Below are 17,702 nucleotides of genomic sequence, written 5' to 3'. Positions count from 1 at the left end.
CCTCTGAAGGGCCTGAGGACAAAGTACAATGGCAGCAGAGACACAGCACAGGGAGATACGGTGTTATCCCAGCTCTCCCTCGCTGATCACCTCAGAATAGCTGAAACAACACAAAATAGCCAGGAACGGGGGAGGGAGAGAGTGGCTACATTCCACACTGGGCCCTGATTATCTTACTGCTGGATTAAGGCTCAAGGTAGGATAGCGCATCTGCTTTCTGGTGTTCACAGTACATAAGCAAAGTTCACACTGCTGGCTGTCGTACACCTGCTTCATCTGAGCAAAAGGCAGAAAACTTTTTCTTAAGTACAGTCCTCCAACCCCAACATTAAACAAACAAACACGAGACCCACCACGCACAAACCCCATGCTTTTTCTTACAGACAGGCACTCTTCAACTGTACTTGCACCATCGCATCTTCCACTAGGACAAAGGCACATGGACTAGCTAAAGCAACACTGTTCCGCAGCACCCCCCCCTTCCTGCTAAGTCAACTGCCATTGTTTGAAACAGATACCAACATCTCTTCCTCTATTAAACAAGCTTTGCAAACAAAAAGACATGACTAGAGGCATTTAGGTGTTTTATTAAAAATTTACAGAAACGAACACACTCCAGCAACCCCGGGTATGCAGGTGTCCTAGGTTAAAAAAATATACAAAATCCCAAGCCCTCATAGAAAGGGCAGCAGCAAGATCGATCAAACCCTCACTTCCTTTGAACAGTGGTGAAAGCTGGCATCTGAATGGGCTGGATTGAATGGACTGGCTGAAAAACAGGCTTCTTCCGCATGTCAGAGAGTGTTTTCACAGAAGGGAGAAGCTGGTTTCTCTTGATGATCTGCAATGCCAGCTGAGTGTTACCTGCAATTCAAAAATAAAGTTGTAAGAGCTTTGTATGACTTTTCAGCTCCTGTGCATCAACAGTGATGCCTGAGCCCTGGCATCATTTCCTGTCAGCCCTGTGGCCAGACCACATACACAAGCAAGCTTCCTATTCAGTGAAGGACACAGCCATTAAAAGCACTAACAGAAGTAAATCTGGAATCCTAGTACTCGATTCTACCTCTGTTTGGCTGAAGACATCAAGCTTTAACCTTGGAACTGGAAGGTGCCAGAGCCCCTTCTGAACTTCTGAAGGTACCTCTTCGCACTCCTACAGCTACAGCAGAGAGATTCTCTCACACAAAATGCCCTCACAATGTCACACTAAGGAACAGGAATGCAAGTGTCAAGAATATATATAAAAATCTGTTTTTAGAAGAAAAAAAGTGTGATTTTTCAACTGTATGCATGGCCCATCAAACAAATATGTACTTGGAGCTCTATAATTGTGGGAAGAAACCTGTTTAGTTCTGAAAAGAACATTTTTCCTCTTCCCAAATATTTTACTTTCACTAACGTTTTAGTTTCAGAAGAGAAGTGCCTTTTTGTTGCCATTCTTAGAACAAAACATAGCTTTAGCCCCTTTGGTACTCTCTTCTGTTCTGTGCTTCTTTGTTGCAAAAAGAAACGTTTCCAAAATTCCAATTTAGAAACATTTTCATAAGGAAAACTTTTTTTCAGAATAAATAAGCTCATGTCCTCTGATTCCCTGTCACGCAAGACACCTAAAGGGAAACAAGTACAGAGATTCAATCTGCTCACACTGCAGAATCCAAGTACAAGCTTTCCCATTATGCATGTTTTTTTTTTTTTTTTTTTTTTTTTTTTTTTTTAAGTTCACTGCATTTTCATGAAAAGGATGGATTTTGGAAGAGTTACCAATAGTACAAGCTTTGTTTCATAGAGTACTTGCTGCACAGCCTTTGACATAGCTTCTTTGGGAACTTATTCTTGAGTTTTCTTTTACTGTAAAACCTTTGAAGCCCTCTTATTAGAGTATAAACCTCATCACAGGTTTTACTGGGCCTATTCAAGACTGCTAATTTCTGGACAAAGTACAGGAGATTTTGGCTCAGAAGATGCATTTGTAGAATGTCAGGTGTTTACTGCAGTCCTGCTCTTATACACGTGTGTGTTTTACAGGTTTAACAGCAGGAATTGCCAGCCAACTAAGATAAACTGCCTTCTGTCAAAACACTTAACCACTATGAAGTTATAAAACCCCCATTTGCAAGTAATTGCTCCATGGAAATGAGGGTACAGATACATAGATCCATAGCAGTGTAAAATGGAGATAGGGCCTAAAGGATATCACTCAAAATGCTGGCACAACTCTAAAGATTAGGAATGATGACAACTGTTCTTCCCAATACATCCCAAATCTACAGAACAAATTGACAGAACACTTCACAACTTTACAAATGTGTTCTAATGCTTTCCCTGTGTTAATTGTGAACTTCAGGGAAAGATCTAAAACATTATAAATAACAAATGTTACACTCAACATTACATACTAATTTTATGTATTAAATTAGGGCTTTTAATATTGGGGGAAAAAAAAAAGTAATATTTACCATTCTGTAATTCAAGATATACAGCCAGCAGAATAGCCTCTGGAGGGATCTCTTTGGGGTGGATCAATGAAGCAGCCTTATTGAAAAAGAAGGCGGGAGGGAAGAAAGAGTGCTTAAGAGAAATATCCAGCTCAAAAAATGCCTCTTGACAAAACCATTATCATCATCTTAGCTGACAAAAGCAAATAACAATCCATAAGGTAAGATTTTTCAAACTAATACACACCATTAGACTCATGCATGCAAGGAGAGGTTGAAAGATTGTCTGCCTTGCAAGATTGTTTCACACTAATTAGCAGCACCATCTGCTGTATGCTTATGTCAATACGAGTCTGTCATTCTTGGGCCAATTTACTGCGATTTCCTGCTGAGATGACGGGTGAAGGTAACCTCCATTGCTCCGAAGTTCAGAATACAAAGTTAACAAGGATCATCATAAACAAACATACAAGTGTTTTCACCTATGAAGTCAATGATGCTGTCTTCTATATTAGCTCCAGATCTAACTCCCTACTCCTGATCTCCTGCACACTAGGTACATGCCCTTGATTTCGTTTGGCTTGCAGGTAAGTCCCTGTGCTCCAGCTGAGACATGCCCAGAGCCACGAGCCTTCAGAATAACAGAGCCCTGCAGAACTGCCTCCAGCAGTCCCCAGACAAGTCCCTGCTTTCTGTCTCACCAGCTTCTATGCCGGGAGTCATGCCAAGTATCAGACTGCTGCTCCTTCCCTTCGGTTCAAACAGAAGGGCTCTCTGGAATCTCACCAGGAGAGGGAGGAGAATGTAAGAAGATGGAGGAGAGCTACCAGGCCTTTCAAAGGAAAATGTTATTTCTCTCCTTATCCTTTGCCTTCCCTCTTCCCAGGTCACTGGATTTCATCACGTTGGTATGTAAGTACCAAGCCAACGGTTCTGCAGGGTAAAGCCCAGCCTTGAACAACAAGAAAAATGACAAATAATAAAGAATTTGTCCCCACTTCTGAAACTTACTATTTTCAGTTATTTATCAAATGTGAACACTTGATAATCCTAGTACGAGGATGACTCCTATGATGACAGTAAGGCTGAATCCTGAAAGTTTATCTTTTCTATAAGGGCCCAATCCAGAGGGCAGGAAAAACACATATTTGTCTCTATACATCTGTAGAAGTAAACTGTGTTTGAGATCAACCCCATTTCCTGAGAAAGGATGTATCTGCACAAAATGTGAAAAGCTAACAGGACTGATTCCTAATCAAAAAGAGGTGCAAGATCATTTGCTACAGGGCTACCTGGTAGTGGCACCTGGTATCTGCATCCTTCTACAAGAAGCAGATGGTGGAGATGCTCCCCAAGGAGAAACCACTTATTTAACAAGCTAAATAAAATACAGGCTGATCCAGCCATCCACTAAACCTGCTCAAGAGAAAGTGGTCTACATACTGTTTCACATCCAACAGTTCAAATTCAGCACCCAGTAGTAACCTGGGTCTATTCCACTGAAAGAAGGGGAGCGAGCAGCCCCCAACAGACCTGATCTCACCAGGAGATCAGGCAGGCAAGAACCATACCTCCAACAGATTGTAGTTGTTCTCTCAGCCCTAAAGTTCACAGCTTAGATGGTGAGTTAACTAATTAAAGACAAGGAAATTCAAGGCCCTCAAGAACCTTCTCCTCTAGAATATAACAATTACTACTAGACTGTTAAAAAATTTAGAAAAATGGCTTCGTAGTCATATTCCACTGTTTTGACACAATCTAAAAGAAATGCTTTCAAAAACAGTACTGAACTATTTACAAGTAATAACTTGGAATTCCTTTACGTTACTAATACAGGTTGGTTCATTACGACAGAACAGAGCTGCCATCTCAGCAGTCAACAAATAAATGTTGAGCTATGAAATCACTGGGATTTGCTGTGATCTAAATGGCACTTTGAAGGACGTACATTTGTCCCTAGAGCTCTCTTAAGATTTGTTTTTCATACCTGATGGAGACACTTTCGAGCTTTGTCATATTCACTCCTCAAGCAGTAAGCACTTCCGAGGTTAAACAACATCATTGTTCGTGCAGATGTGACTGAACTGGGATAACACTGTGGGGTCTGCTTGCCAGCTGCAATTGAAGAAAATATTTATTTTTTTAAGACCTTTATTCGGAGCTGCCAAATAAGTTCCTGTACTTGGCTGAATATGCTGGCTGGTACTTACAAGATTCCATTGCCTCATTCTCTCCTTTGTCAGACCCTACAAAGTAAAAACAGACACAAAGATATCATTTTCTGTGAGCTTTTTTTAAAGCTCATTACAAAAATTATAGTTACAGGTCAACAGATACAAATCTGCTTCTTCCTTCATGGTCTGACACGGCAGAGCGAAAACACATCAGTTTGCTCTACAGTTTAAGCTACATGAGGCTTCCCATAGTTATGTTTTGTTTCCCTAAGAACTTTTAGATTTGCAAATAGGAACAATGAAGTGTAAACTGCAGTCATCTGACTGAAATCAGAGCTGCTGTAGTCTTAATTATGCAGGTGGGCTCTTGAAGTATTTTTGTTACAGACTACACACTCCTAACTGGAAGCACTGCAAGATACAGATTACATTCTCCCTACTCCTATCTCTCACACAAGCCCTGGCTTAGAGACTAAAAAGCCTGAGGAGAAACTATGAAGTACAAGTTAACCACAACTGCATATTTAGCAAAAGGAGTTTTAAAACATTATGCTTAATACTACAATATACAGTTCTATTTATATTACAGAATTAGACATGCCAAAGGAAGGACGGGCATGCAAAAGACAAAACAAAATCAAAGCAGGAACAAAAGCCTGGAGGAACAAACCAACCCCAAACAATCTAGCATCTTAAAACAAGCAGTGTTAATCATCATTGTATTTATACACAGAAAGTTATAGGAAGAAAGCAGCTGAGAACATGACCAGTTCTAATCAAGTGTGGGTTCATTAACCTTGATCCTGTTCATTTGAAGAGATCCCAAGGGAAACATCAGTGACGTTCTCAGGGTTCAAGTGAGTGATGGCATCAGATATTCTGTCTAGAGAGATGAGAGCTTCTGCTGCGTACAAATGCCCGAGAAACCTACAACGGAAAAGGGTCAGGTACAAATGTCAGCATAACCACCCCCAAAATTCACTGTTCTTATGCAAGACCAAATTAATTCAGTTTTTAACTTAAGCACAAGACGACTACTACTTAATGCACATGCATGAAGTAAGCTTGCTTGTGTAATACCCCATTCTGACATCTGCTGTTTACACCCTAGTGTTCCAAAAAATTCTGTACAAGAGTAACGCCAACTAATTCATGCACAGGAACAGCCATTCTAGACAGACAGTACTTCAGTATGGCTTCATCTCAAAGAATTAAAAAAGAAATGCTTACAAAAACATCCTCACAATATTGATACACCTCAAATTTGAGGTGTAAGTGACTTCACATTCAATAAAAAGTTAAACTAATTCTGTAAAATATCTGCATTGGAGGTTTTTAAGAAGACCAACTAAGCAGACCTATCCACAGGGCACAAACACCTTTCCAAGTGCAAGTCTTCACAAAAGTGCTAAACAATTCTGATGTTTTGACATTTATCATTCACCTCAGCTAATCAGCGGCTTTTCTTTTCAAATTTGGAAGAGAAAGAATCCTGTTAGTTGAGAACATCATTTGCTGATGCTTAATCTGCAACAAAAGTTGAGTATGTAGCTGCATACAGTAGATTTCAATTTAACTGTACAGTTGGTTGTACTGAATTATTAAAAAACAAGTAAAATTTCATCCAAAGTAACTTCTCTAATTTAGAACTGTTAAAACAAGCAAAACTCCCTACACGTAACTAACTTACTTCGCTTAAGAAAACAGGAATAACTCAGTATTCCCAGTCTGCACAAAAGCCTAGCTTCCTCAGACCAAGATACATGGCTCTACATCTTTGCAAACAACTGTCACCTTGAATTTCTTGCATCACATAGCAGTAACACTGCCTTTAGAAAATTACGCGTTACCTTGCAAATCCTGTAAAATCTTGCTTTTACAAAGACTGCGCAGAAAGATGAGCTTCTACTGTAGTTTGAAGCATGGGAGCCAAAGAAATTAATTGACACGGACAATTTTAGAGAATGCTGCCAGCATACATAAGCACAAGTTAGCTTGCTCTCTGTTAGTATGTGAACAGTTTTGCCAAATTTCATTACTACCATAAAAGCCTCTTGTATATTTTATTCAATTCCTGTCATACACAGGAACTGAATGCACAAACAAGATCAGAAGGATGGGGCCAGAGCTTCCTTTTTTCAAATTTGCAGAGGTGTATCAGAATTGGTGAGCAGAAACAGGAAGAGGTTTGTGTATCTTTTTGGAAAGATAACAGCCAAGTTAGAACTGAAAAACAGAAATTGAAGAACGGAACTTGTATAAGCAACAGCAAGAGGTGAAGTGACAATCCTGCACATCCAAGGCCTGGTGCCCTGCTCTCTGAGCAAACCTACCCCTCTGAGGCTGTAGCTTCGTAAGCGAGTTTTCAGCTGCATGCTGGCTCAAGCAGTTGTCCGCACCTAGCTGCTTACTCCTGCCCCCTGTGCTATGCCAACACAAGTAGGTGCTGCCCCACAGCGAACCAGGACAGAGACCTGACAGTCCTGCCACTGAAGGGGAACTGCAGCTGAAGATTAACGAATAGCAACAAGAGCAGCAATAGATTCTGAATTACACGGAATTCATACACAAACAAGGGGACTCACGTTCCTGCGTGTCAATGAACATTTAGTCAGAGCTTCAGCAAGAACAGGAGCACGCCAAGCAATTCTTTGCATCAGATACAGAATGGGCAAGCAGCTACAGACATTGGAAGCTTCAACTCAGAACTCTCCAGCAAAAAGCAGGGCTGAGAAAGAAGAAACGGCCACGTCAGACTTACTTAAGAGACCCTGACAGCTTTGGTTGCTGAAGGAGTTTATCTGCGTGATTCAATGCCATAAGGTTATCACCCAAAGCCAGAGCCACGTAAGCACTACAGGCAAGTATTGAGCACCTGGAGGGGAAAAAGACAGAAAAAAAAAGGAGGGAACCAATATGTTAAACAGAAAATTCTGTGATTTCAAAGGAGAAATGTTACAGCTGCATTTATCTGGATTTGCTGGACATTTGTTAAAGACATATAACATTTCTTACACACAGTATAAAAAGAACGGAAGCAGGAATAAACAGCACAGTCTATAATCTTTAAAATGATTCTGGTCTTACTAAGAATAACTTTTGTTTTCATACTACATTTCAGATTTGATTTATACAGGATAAAAGCAATAAAGAAACTTCATATACAATACAAATAGCTTAAAATATTAACTACTCATACACAAGTGTTTAACTACATATAAATTTTAACAGCCATACAGCAACACCACATTCAGCTCTTACTTGAAGTTATTTTACATTCAAGGAAAAATATTTGGAATTATTAACTTATACCTCAAAAAAAAACAAAAGACAACAACAAAAAAAAAACTTACAGCATGCTCCAGAAGCCAGCAACAGCAAACATGCAAAAGATTACATTAGCTTTAACATAGTTAGTCACTAGATGGAATAGTTTTCTACTAACATAAAATGCAAAGACCTCCATTTTTCACCAACTATCCAGAAACTCAAAATGAAAGACATTTAAGTGTTGAGGAAATAAATCGTAACTCTTCAATAATATCTTCACATCAAACTACAAAGTAAAGGAGCTGCTCTTTCTTTAACTGGGGCCTCAATTTCGTTCCCTGAATGAGGAGATGCATGTGCTGTGTTCTACCCGTACAAACCAAAGATCACCACTGCGATCACCACAGTACGATTTTGAAATTTGACCATTAATAACCGATGGACTTCACCACACATGACATTTTTCTCATGGACTTTCCTGCCCTCTTCTTATTCTTTAAACCCTGGGTTTTCATTTGCGTTTCTCTGCCCTCCCCCTCTTCCAGCAACAAAGGGTAACAGATTTCTGTAGCTCTCAATCCTATAAATCACCTTGAACTACAGCTGCGTTGTTGCAGTCAATTAAGTTTTAACATATTTCACTCTTGTATTTTACAACATTTGTACACAAGGAGACAAAACTGTAGGAAATTTTGTTGTTTCCAGTTCTGTGTTACACTGAGAGTTGCAATCCTCTGCCAAGAGCCTGATTTGCTATGTGGCATTTTGTTGCCGTCACAGACTTTCATGTGTTTCCAAAAGCCCAAAAATCTGACAGTTCTTGTAACGAAATCTGAACTACTCCCATTTTCCATCTTCAAACAAGAATCCCACGTCAGGATGCCATCATTAAGCCAAGCTTTACAGTTGGTAATAACTCCCCTCCGTGTCCCTGCCCCCCTCCCTCCCCAAGCGCGGCACATGGGGCTATTTTCCACTTGGCAAGGCACCGCTGAGCGCAGGCTGCCTTGTCCTCCCTCAGGGCACAAACCTGTGCCCGCTTTGCCCTGCGACGCCTTGCTGTGAGCACGGACTCTGTTCTCCTCCGGGGAGGACGAGTGGATCCTCTTAGCGAGGTCTCACGTTGGGAGAGAAGCAAGAAGAGCCTTCGACTCTCCTGCCAGGAGGTGGGCTATTACCGCGCCAACCTTCTGGCAACTGTCAAGCCCACTTTGAGTCCAGCAGTAAGTCATGTAATTCATGGCAGGGCCTGGGGTGCCTTTATTCCTGGTTCCCAGGAGGCATGCTCTTTAATTATGCACAAGCAGGATAAGAAACTTCTCCAGTGTTTCTCCCTACCCCCCACTTCCTCTTTACCATGCCCAGATGTCACATCAAATCTGAGCACATACAAAAGCTTTCAAGAAAGAGGGGAAAGCTTCCCCAGCTCAAGTCCCCAACCTAAAATATTTCTGAAAGGTTGTGACTGTGGGGAGGGGGAGGGAAATGGGGAAAAAAAATCCCTGAAATAATGGCCTGCTTCTAACCAGCTTCTTTTCTTCTTGACCTCAAGGAAGCGCAACTTTTCAACAAGCAGAGATGCTAAATACCTTTATGCACAAGTCAAGGCCTGCAGAGTTGGTTGCTCCTACCCTTTAAGTCAATACAAGCCTTCTATTCACCACAGCATTTTAAAACTATTTTTGCTTTTGAAAGCATAAATTCCAACAAAAGGCATGCTCCAATCACACAGCAGATAGGTCCGACAAAATGGAAACCTATTCCTCTGCTCGAAGGATTCATTGCCAGCTAAGCCCTTTAAGACCTTGAAGAGATTCTTCAGCACAAGTCTTCTGAAGAAAACATTCACATTTTCTTACGTGCAATACTACTGCGCACTTGGATTCATTGTTGAACCAGCCAAACCAAACACTCAAGAGATCTGACAGCTAATCAGAGCAGAAGAATTGCACCACAAGGGAAAAGAAACTAGTTTTTCACCCCGGTCAGGATTCTGACAAAACTCCGCAGGTCGTCTTTAAGCACTGGAGACTTCCAGCATTACTGAGCCCCTCCATTCCCTAAATAAAACTGCCTTTGCACTAGGAAAAAGAAAAATGTTTTTTTAAACTGCCAGATTATGTCAAACAACCTCCTGGGAGGTTCAGGGAACGAGATTTGTCAGCCCACACTGACTGTGAGTTTGTACAACCTAACCTACATATTCAGTGTAGCCTACTCCACAGGAAAAAAAGGCTAACCAGAGCAAATCCACTCCTCCAAAACTTACCATGAAGGCGTAAAAATGATACCTCCAAATCATTTGGAGAACATCTCTAACCTGAGAAGTCTGTTCAACTAATTTGCACACAAGTGCCAAACAATACACCCAACACTTAAGCTTTGCTTAGAGGCTATTTTTAATTTTGAAGAGTCATTTAGGGGCAAAGTCAGTCATTTTAAACCCGTGTTAGGATGTGCAACTGTACAAAGTCCTGTAAATAAATCCCAAACATTTAAGTCCTCCATGTCGGTACCAGAAGCAGTGGAGATTTCTCAATCGAGTGATTGTCAGCAAGGGGAAAAACTATTCCTCAGAACAATCCTTGCCATTTCAGTATTTCTCTTTTAATTTTTCCTGACCGGACAAGGATTTTAACTTTCCCACTTAGCTGCTCAGTGAGCAAGCCAACAGTAATACATTAACATTTGAGCCTATCACATTTTCATAGCTATCTGCAGAAACCTAGGACCAGTTTTAGCACAGTCACACTCTAAGGATGTCTAGTCTCACAGATTTAACCAGCAGTCAAAGCAAGTATTGCAAAAAAAAAAACCCAGAATCAATGCTTTTCCTTTCTTTACATGACGTTCTTTACCAGAAGCAGTATAGCTCTTGCTAAACTGGTAGGTTTTTCCTGACAGGCTGTCAGGTTTCATCAGTAGATAACAGCTGATTGTGAAAGAAAAGGCTATGCATTTAAAAAAACCATGATGTGACACCGTGTAATTTTGACATGTGGCAACCACATTTTCAAGTCAGGGGGGGAAAAAAAAAAAACAAAAACACACCACAACACTGTTTTTAATCCACTGCCTTCTATTTCAAGGAGTATACTCTTGCATCACTGCAGAATAAATAATCAAGGTCTCAGTAACGTCTCCTCACAGACTACTGCTAAGTTGCCTTTAAACAAATAAAAGCAGATTTGCCATATACAATGCAGCAAAGTAAAGGTTACACTGGTCATTATAAAACACAGGTTACCTGGGGTTAGGCTGGAACAAAGTGTTACTCAAGAGTTTAAGTGGGAAATTACTGTATGCTTTGTCCATAATGGAAACTTAAAACAGATTTCTTTTTTAAGAGGTGGTGCGAGCATTATAGTAAGCGATCCTCAATGGGCTAGCAGCCACCTGAACAATGTCATTAACATTTCAGCATATGATGATCTTATTGGGGAAATATAAAGAGATTTCAGATAACACAGTACTCATTTGGACAAATAGGAGTTATTGTGTTTGGTAGTCTACGTTCCTCCAAATAAGTAGTTCAAAGATCTTTGGGAATGCAAAAACACTGCAGTCAAGTTTTATTCATCTTCTTCCATGGTAAGGAAGTCAAATGCCAGGACAAAGGCAATTTTTCTTTCTATTCTGGGCAAACTATGGATTTGGTTCAGGTGGAAAAGCTACCTGATGACAGGGATTTTTCTGTTTTGCCATCACTGTCCAATGTCACCTGGGACAGAAGGAACTGTACATAACATGCAATAACAGTTTAAACTGTGAAAAGAAACTACATGACAAAATGGCTGTTTGCACTACAATGCCAAGAAATTTAAGGCTTAGAACAACGATCAAGTTGCAGCACAAATTATTGTCTATCACACGGAACAGTGGAAGCATTTACATATTACTAGCCTGCTACAAAAGCAAAGCCAAGCACACTAGCTTAGGCTTATTTTGTCTAATTAGCCCTGTAACTTGTTGTCAGGCGCACATTTGTCTTAGATCTATTTTTAGTCGTCTCTACAGTATTGCAGCAAAGAAAAAAAATAGCTGTGAAGAGTCCAGAGAAGACTAGGTTATCTGAACTGAAAATTATACAATATTATAGATTATAAAATCTAGATTATAAAATAACAGCTGGCCAAATAATGTTGAATAAATTCTAGGAAGATAAAAACTCCAAACTGCAGATACTTCTGCAAATATTTAGTGCAAGATTCCTTGTTCTTAAGTATCTCTTCCAAAATGCAAAGTCAAAACTGAGACAAAGAATCCATGAGATCTGACAAGCCAAGAATCATCTTACAGTAATTCATTATCGCTCATGGAAAAACTTTATTTAGAACCGAAACATCTAAAAAAGTATAAAAGCAACCTGAAAGCTGCCATCACTTGCTATTCAGTAACTGGGGTGGTATTAAAGTAATTCTAGAATATTTAGTACTTTAAAAGCCAAGTAACATATGAAAAAGTGATAGTAGTAAGTTAATTAAAAATAAAAAAGTTTTAGTCTAAGCCATACTCAGGAGAAGGAAGAAAGAATAAACTGATGGGAAGGGTGGATTATTAAAGATTTCATCCCTAGTCCTGATGAGAACTGTGTAGGGGAGAATAAAAAAACAACCAAACAGCAACACCCCACCCCTACATCCTATCTCTTCTCCCCACACACGGCAAAATCAAACTTAAACCCTACTCTAGAAACGGCCTTAGAAATCCTGCCTTATCTATTACAGTAAAGGAAATAAAGTCACCAACAGGATTATTTCAATAGATTTTTATTCTTTCTTCAATTAAATGCATGGTTTTGTTTAATATCTAACTTTCACAAAAAAAGTCAGCTTTTGATTCAGCTTCTTTGTGAGCACCACTCTGACTTGAAAGCAGTATAGCTGCTTTTACCACTTCGATTTTTTGTTCCATTCAGCAAGAATTTAACATTGAAGAACGTAATATTGTGGGCTGACTTCACAAACCAGCCTTACCAAGTCTTTAAAAGGTAAAGGTACTATACTGTAATTTCCCCCTCTTCTGCTAGTCAGAAGAGCCATTGTCAGATTTTTAGCTTTGTCATTTATAGACCTTGATTTTTTGGTTTTACCAAATATTTAACGGCAAGCCTATAATAGCGGGATCAAACAGACTTATCTATAATCCGATTTGAAATTCTGCAGGGTTTCTACTCGTTCTGACTCAAAGCCTTGAGGAAAGGAAGAACACACACGTAAAAAAAAAAAGTCATCCTTACATCAACAACTACAATGCAATACTGCAAGTGCCACACCATTAAAAAAAACAAAAAAACTAGCAATGACTCCAGAATCATAGCACAGTTCAAGAAGGGGCTCATTTAGTTGTGAATATTTTTTGTTATTTACTTGCCTTAAATTTTCTAATTCCTGTTTCTTCAAAGGTGAAGAAGGTGGAGCTGCAATGAATTTATCCCCTTCATGACTTTTATTGCTAGAATAAAAACAGTATATTAATTAGAAGGAGTGACTGTAAATAATTTTTAAAATCTCAGCATAATAAGCATTGATATTTATTCACTTCATTTAAAAGGACTGCAAGAATTCTATACCCTAAAAAACAGGGAAATGAAGCTATGCAAAAATTGAGGCAAATGCTCTTATCCTAACCATTCTATCTGATAAGGAAAAACAGGAGCATTTACTGGGAAAGACTTGACTGACACACCAAACAACACATGCCACTTTCCACGGCCTTGAGCTATTTTTGAAGTTCCATGTAGTACGACAACTTTAAACTCCAGAGATGCAGAACTTACTGCATTTGTAACCTTCTCCTTCAACCAGTAAGAAAAGCAGTAAACTAGCTGCTGTCCTAGACACCTTAGTAATTAGATACATATTCTATAAAGAAAAAACTCACGAAGTACTACAGCTTCCATTAAATTTCTAGCTACCCTTTATTTTTATTACTTCAAAATACACACCTTAAAAAAAAACAAAACACCACTTTCTTAAAATTAGGCTTGGGGTTTGTTTGGGGAGCAAATATTCCCTCTATTTTTAAACATAAGCGATTTCACTCCCCAGGAAGCTGATAGACAACCTCCTTCCAGAATGAAAAACAGGAAGAGAAGGTTAACAGTGGCACCTTGGCAGAGAGATGGTTTACAAACAGATCAAACAATCTGAATTGAAAATGAGTTCTGTCCATTTAACAAGTACAGAGCTTTTTCCACTGAAGTACAGTTTTGTGTCTGTTAAAAACAGGTAAGATAATTCCAAATTAGACCTTCAAACAACAGCACTGAAGGGAACCTATACTTGACACTGTTGTAGTGAAGGTACTTCATGTGACACCTTTGCCAAACGTAGATCTAAAAAATACCTGTAACCACTGGAAGTATTCACAGTTGTCTTGTGAATAACATAGGAATCTGCCCAAGAGTCAGCCTGTTCAATTAGTGGGATTTGCTTCAAATGCCTTATATCTTTTACTGCTCTCTCACAGAGGGTCCCTTGTCAGAGGCAACAAATCCTTTTAGAGCCTTTCAGAATGTGATACACAAATTTAAGAAGAGCCTGGATATTTTGAAATTAGCAATGACCACAGAGATGAGTTTGTTTTTTTTTTTTTTTTAAGCTGAAGAAGCATCTGCTTTTGAAAGTAGAAGATAGTAAGGGATTTTCCTGTACAGGGCATGCTTTTCTTTCCTTACTCCTACAAGGAGGAAGCAAAGCAAAACCAAACAAAGTAGGTGTTGGCTGTGTTTGGGCCACCATTTTGTTTTCATTGCTGCCCCTCACTGGCCCCTGTGAGCTTAAGTCAGAGGAGCTTTATTTCAATGGGCTGCATAAAGCTTGACAGGTAAGTTAGCTCACAATGTTCACCACCATTGGTGAGCAAAAAAATATTAACAAAAAAAAAAAACACACACACACAAAACCAGCCCAGACTTTTATAAATCATTTAATCTCTTGGCAGGAAAGCTGGTCATTGGGAGGAAAGGTAAGAGAGAAGAACCTTCAAATATTGTTGAAGCAGCAGCAGCCACTGACTCCCATTTCTAGCCTGTCATCAAGCAAGCTCAGAATACAGAGGGATGCACCTTGTGCCCACAAAATACAACATTCGTGCAGTAAATCCTGCCATCTGACAAAGATCTTTTAAAAGTTTAGCTGTACTCCTGACTGACAAAAAAAATCATGTTTTTTAATTATTCTCAGTTCAAGCTCTAATGTAAAGCTTCAAAGCTTTTTCCAGATTAGCGGTTTAACTTCTCATAAGGGTCATTCATGGAAGTGCAGGATATGGACAAAGATACATTGTGAACTTCCTTCTGAAGAGTATCTGTAGCTCAGGGGCAGTGAAAAAGTTAAACGCTCCCTCACTATTTAACATTTGACATATGTAAGTTACTTTTTCTGAATCTTTAAAGAAAGAGAGTTTAACTTTTTTTTTTTTTGGTAAAATGCAATTTATTACTAAGGAAAATAGTGTAGAGGTGTTACTTATCTTCTATATCTTGTTTCCTATTTCTACTCTGAAACAAAACCAAAGCATACTAGTGCTGATGAATGCCAAATCGGATCACAGGGAAACGTTTACAACTGAGTTGCTAGATGTTTATATATTAAATCATATAACATACATGCAGCACACAAAAATCAGCGTAATGTGAAACTTCACTTACGATTAGAAAAATACCAGTAGGTAATGCAGGGGTGTGTGGGAAAACAAAACAGAAAAAAAAGGATGGCCAGTGGAAAAAAAAAATGTCACTGTCTCATTTATTAAAGTGGTTTCATGGCAGGAATCAATTCAGCATTTAATTCTTAAATTAGCTACCAGTAATTAAAATAACAAGCAACTTAACTGAGCAGGCACACAGCCTACAGTTGTTTTGGACAAAAGGAAAGTTTTATATGTAATTCAAAGTATTTCAAAATTCTGATTACCTGCATGCTTCACTGCTTTCACTGTTTTCTGCATTTCCACCTAGCTGATTACTAGTTTTAGATCCATTTTCTTGCTTTGACTCCTGCTGGTCTTCTGGAAGTAACAGCAAGGCATTTCTTAGACAAATCGCTGCAAATTCCATACTGGCTACAGGTATTGCTGAAGACTGCCCATCACTTAAAGAGAGACAGAAGATAGCTCGTGAGTACCAATCCTACTAAATTTAAAAGGGAAAGCAGAGCTCCAGAAAGACCTGGATGCAGAGAAAATCTTATTTATGAAGATATATACACCCTGATATTCTTATATATGGAAAGTATACCACGACATCCAAATAAAGTACGCGGGTTCAACTACATGGCAATTACAAGAAGTTCTCTTGTTTTGCTTGAATTCACTTCTTGAAGTCTTATGACAGAGGAACTACATTCCACCTGTAATTTTCTAGAGTGGATTACCAAAAATATATATTTTAAAGTGAGAAAAAGATGACTGATTTAGCTAACTAGAAACGCAAGTTTCAGATAAATCAATTTTAAGCTTTAATGACTCTTAGTTATAATAAATACACAATTAAGCCCTCTGCTGGCCATAACAGAGGAGACATCCAAATGATGTTTAAGTAGGACTCAAGCATTTTAAATACCTCTCTCTTTTCATTACATGAGTAATTCCAAAATGAACACACAATTATTCCGTGACAGTTTAAGAATCCTGATGAACAAATACAAATTCCTTAACAAAGCTGTGATAAAATAACGACCCATGGAAAACATACTTACTTATAAACAACATTCTGTATCGACTGGGATGCCAGGACTATCTTACGGTGGTAGCCTTGACCTACTATAGATTGCACAATTCCCTTTTTGCTTGGAAGACCTTTAGTCTCTTGTTCTGAAGTCTAAAAAAGAAGGGAAAAAAAGAAAGAAAAGGAGGACTAAAATATGGCTGTTGAATGAGAGCTTTGCAAAATACATGAAGACTGGAAGAATTCAAATCCAGCTACAATGCAAGAATAGTTCCCCCCCCCCCCCCAATATGGGTACAGTTTTAAATTTAAGTACCATGAAGGATCAGATACTTTCTATTGCCCTTGTGTTGCAGAGGGATTTAAATGCACACAGTGTTTTCACAGATTAGTTCTGACAGCTTGTCTGATAGCCTACTGACCTAGTTTCTCCTCTGTTTTGAGAGCAGAAGAACAATGAACTAAGTCGCATTAGAAGAATTGCTAGGATATCAAAAAAAATCATACGATCAGCCAAATAACATCAGAATTGTCACTATAATTTGCCATCTTCTGTCCCTGCTTACGCAACATTCAAAATGCTCTCAAACTGTTCCATGGGGAGTATAACGCTGAACTACAACATATGTAAAGTTACATTAAATTAACTTGTTAAACAGATTTTGGTGTATGTAGATATTCTAGGGATCAAATGAATTTAACACACTAAGTATCAGTCCCAAGAATCATCTCCACACCACACTTATTTTAAAAGAACAAACAGAAAAAAACAACTATAAGCCATCTTAACAACTTCATTGGTAAGTAGAATTAGTGACAAAGAATTGCAGTTGTAAGGAAAACTTATGCTAGTAAATAGGCATCACTTTTCAGAAAAAGTTATCAGAATCCAAAGAAGAATATTAACGTGTTAATGGCATTTACCATAAAATAATAATTTGAAAAAAAAATGTTAAAAAGATGCAGTGAGGGAATCATCTATCTATATCCTATAAACTAAAATACTAAAGCAAGTGAAAATCAGCTTCAGTGAAATTAGTTTTCTGTAGGATGTTCAGGGCATAAATATGAATCCACAGTTAGACATCAAGGTATATTATTGTAAATTGAGCTACAAGGTCAAATTAAACACACCATTGGTTTTAAGGC

At 38.8% G+C, this 17,702-nt stretch overlaps 1 protein-coding gene across 1 annotated transcript in view; it reads right to left on the bottom strand.

The window, feature by feature from the left end:
- Positions 1-567: 567 nt before the first annotated feature.
- The window catches only part of CNOT10 (CCR4-NOT transcription complex subunit 10), a 32,593-nt gene continuing 15,458 nt past the window's right edge, over positions 568-17,702 (bottom strand). Inside the window, exons 11-19 of the mRNA XM_048077987.2 lie at positions 16,585-16,706; positions 15,802-15,978; positions 13,256-13,336; positions 7,374-7,487; positions 5,409-5,539; positions 4,649-4,684; positions 4,426-4,553; positions 2,460-2,535; positions 568-864 (exon numbers count right to left, since the gene is read on the bottom strand). Of these exons, the coding sequence (XP_047933944.1) occupies positions 710-864; positions 2,460-2,535; positions 4,426-4,553; positions 4,649-4,684; positions 5,409-5,539; positions 7,374-7,487; positions 13,256-13,336; positions 15,802-15,978; positions 16,585-16,706 (1,020 nt within the window). The 3' untranslated portion in view covers positions 568-709. The remainder of the gene's footprint in view (positions 865-2,459; positions 2,536-4,425; positions 4,554-4,648; positions 4,685-5,408; positions 5,540-7,373; positions 7,488-13,255; positions 13,337-15,801; positions 15,979-16,584; positions 16,707-17,702) is intronic.

Source organism: Anser cygnoides, chromosome 2, assembly GCF_040182565.1.
Source record: "Anser cygnoides isolate HZ-2024a breed goose chromosome 2, Taihu_goose_T2T_genome, whole genome shotgun sequence".
NCBI lineage: Eukaryota > Metazoa > Chordata > Aves > Anseriformes > Anatidae > Anser > Anser cygnoides.
Note: the sequence above shows the minus strand (reverse complement) of the source record. Positions and strands in the feature narration are given on the sequence as shown.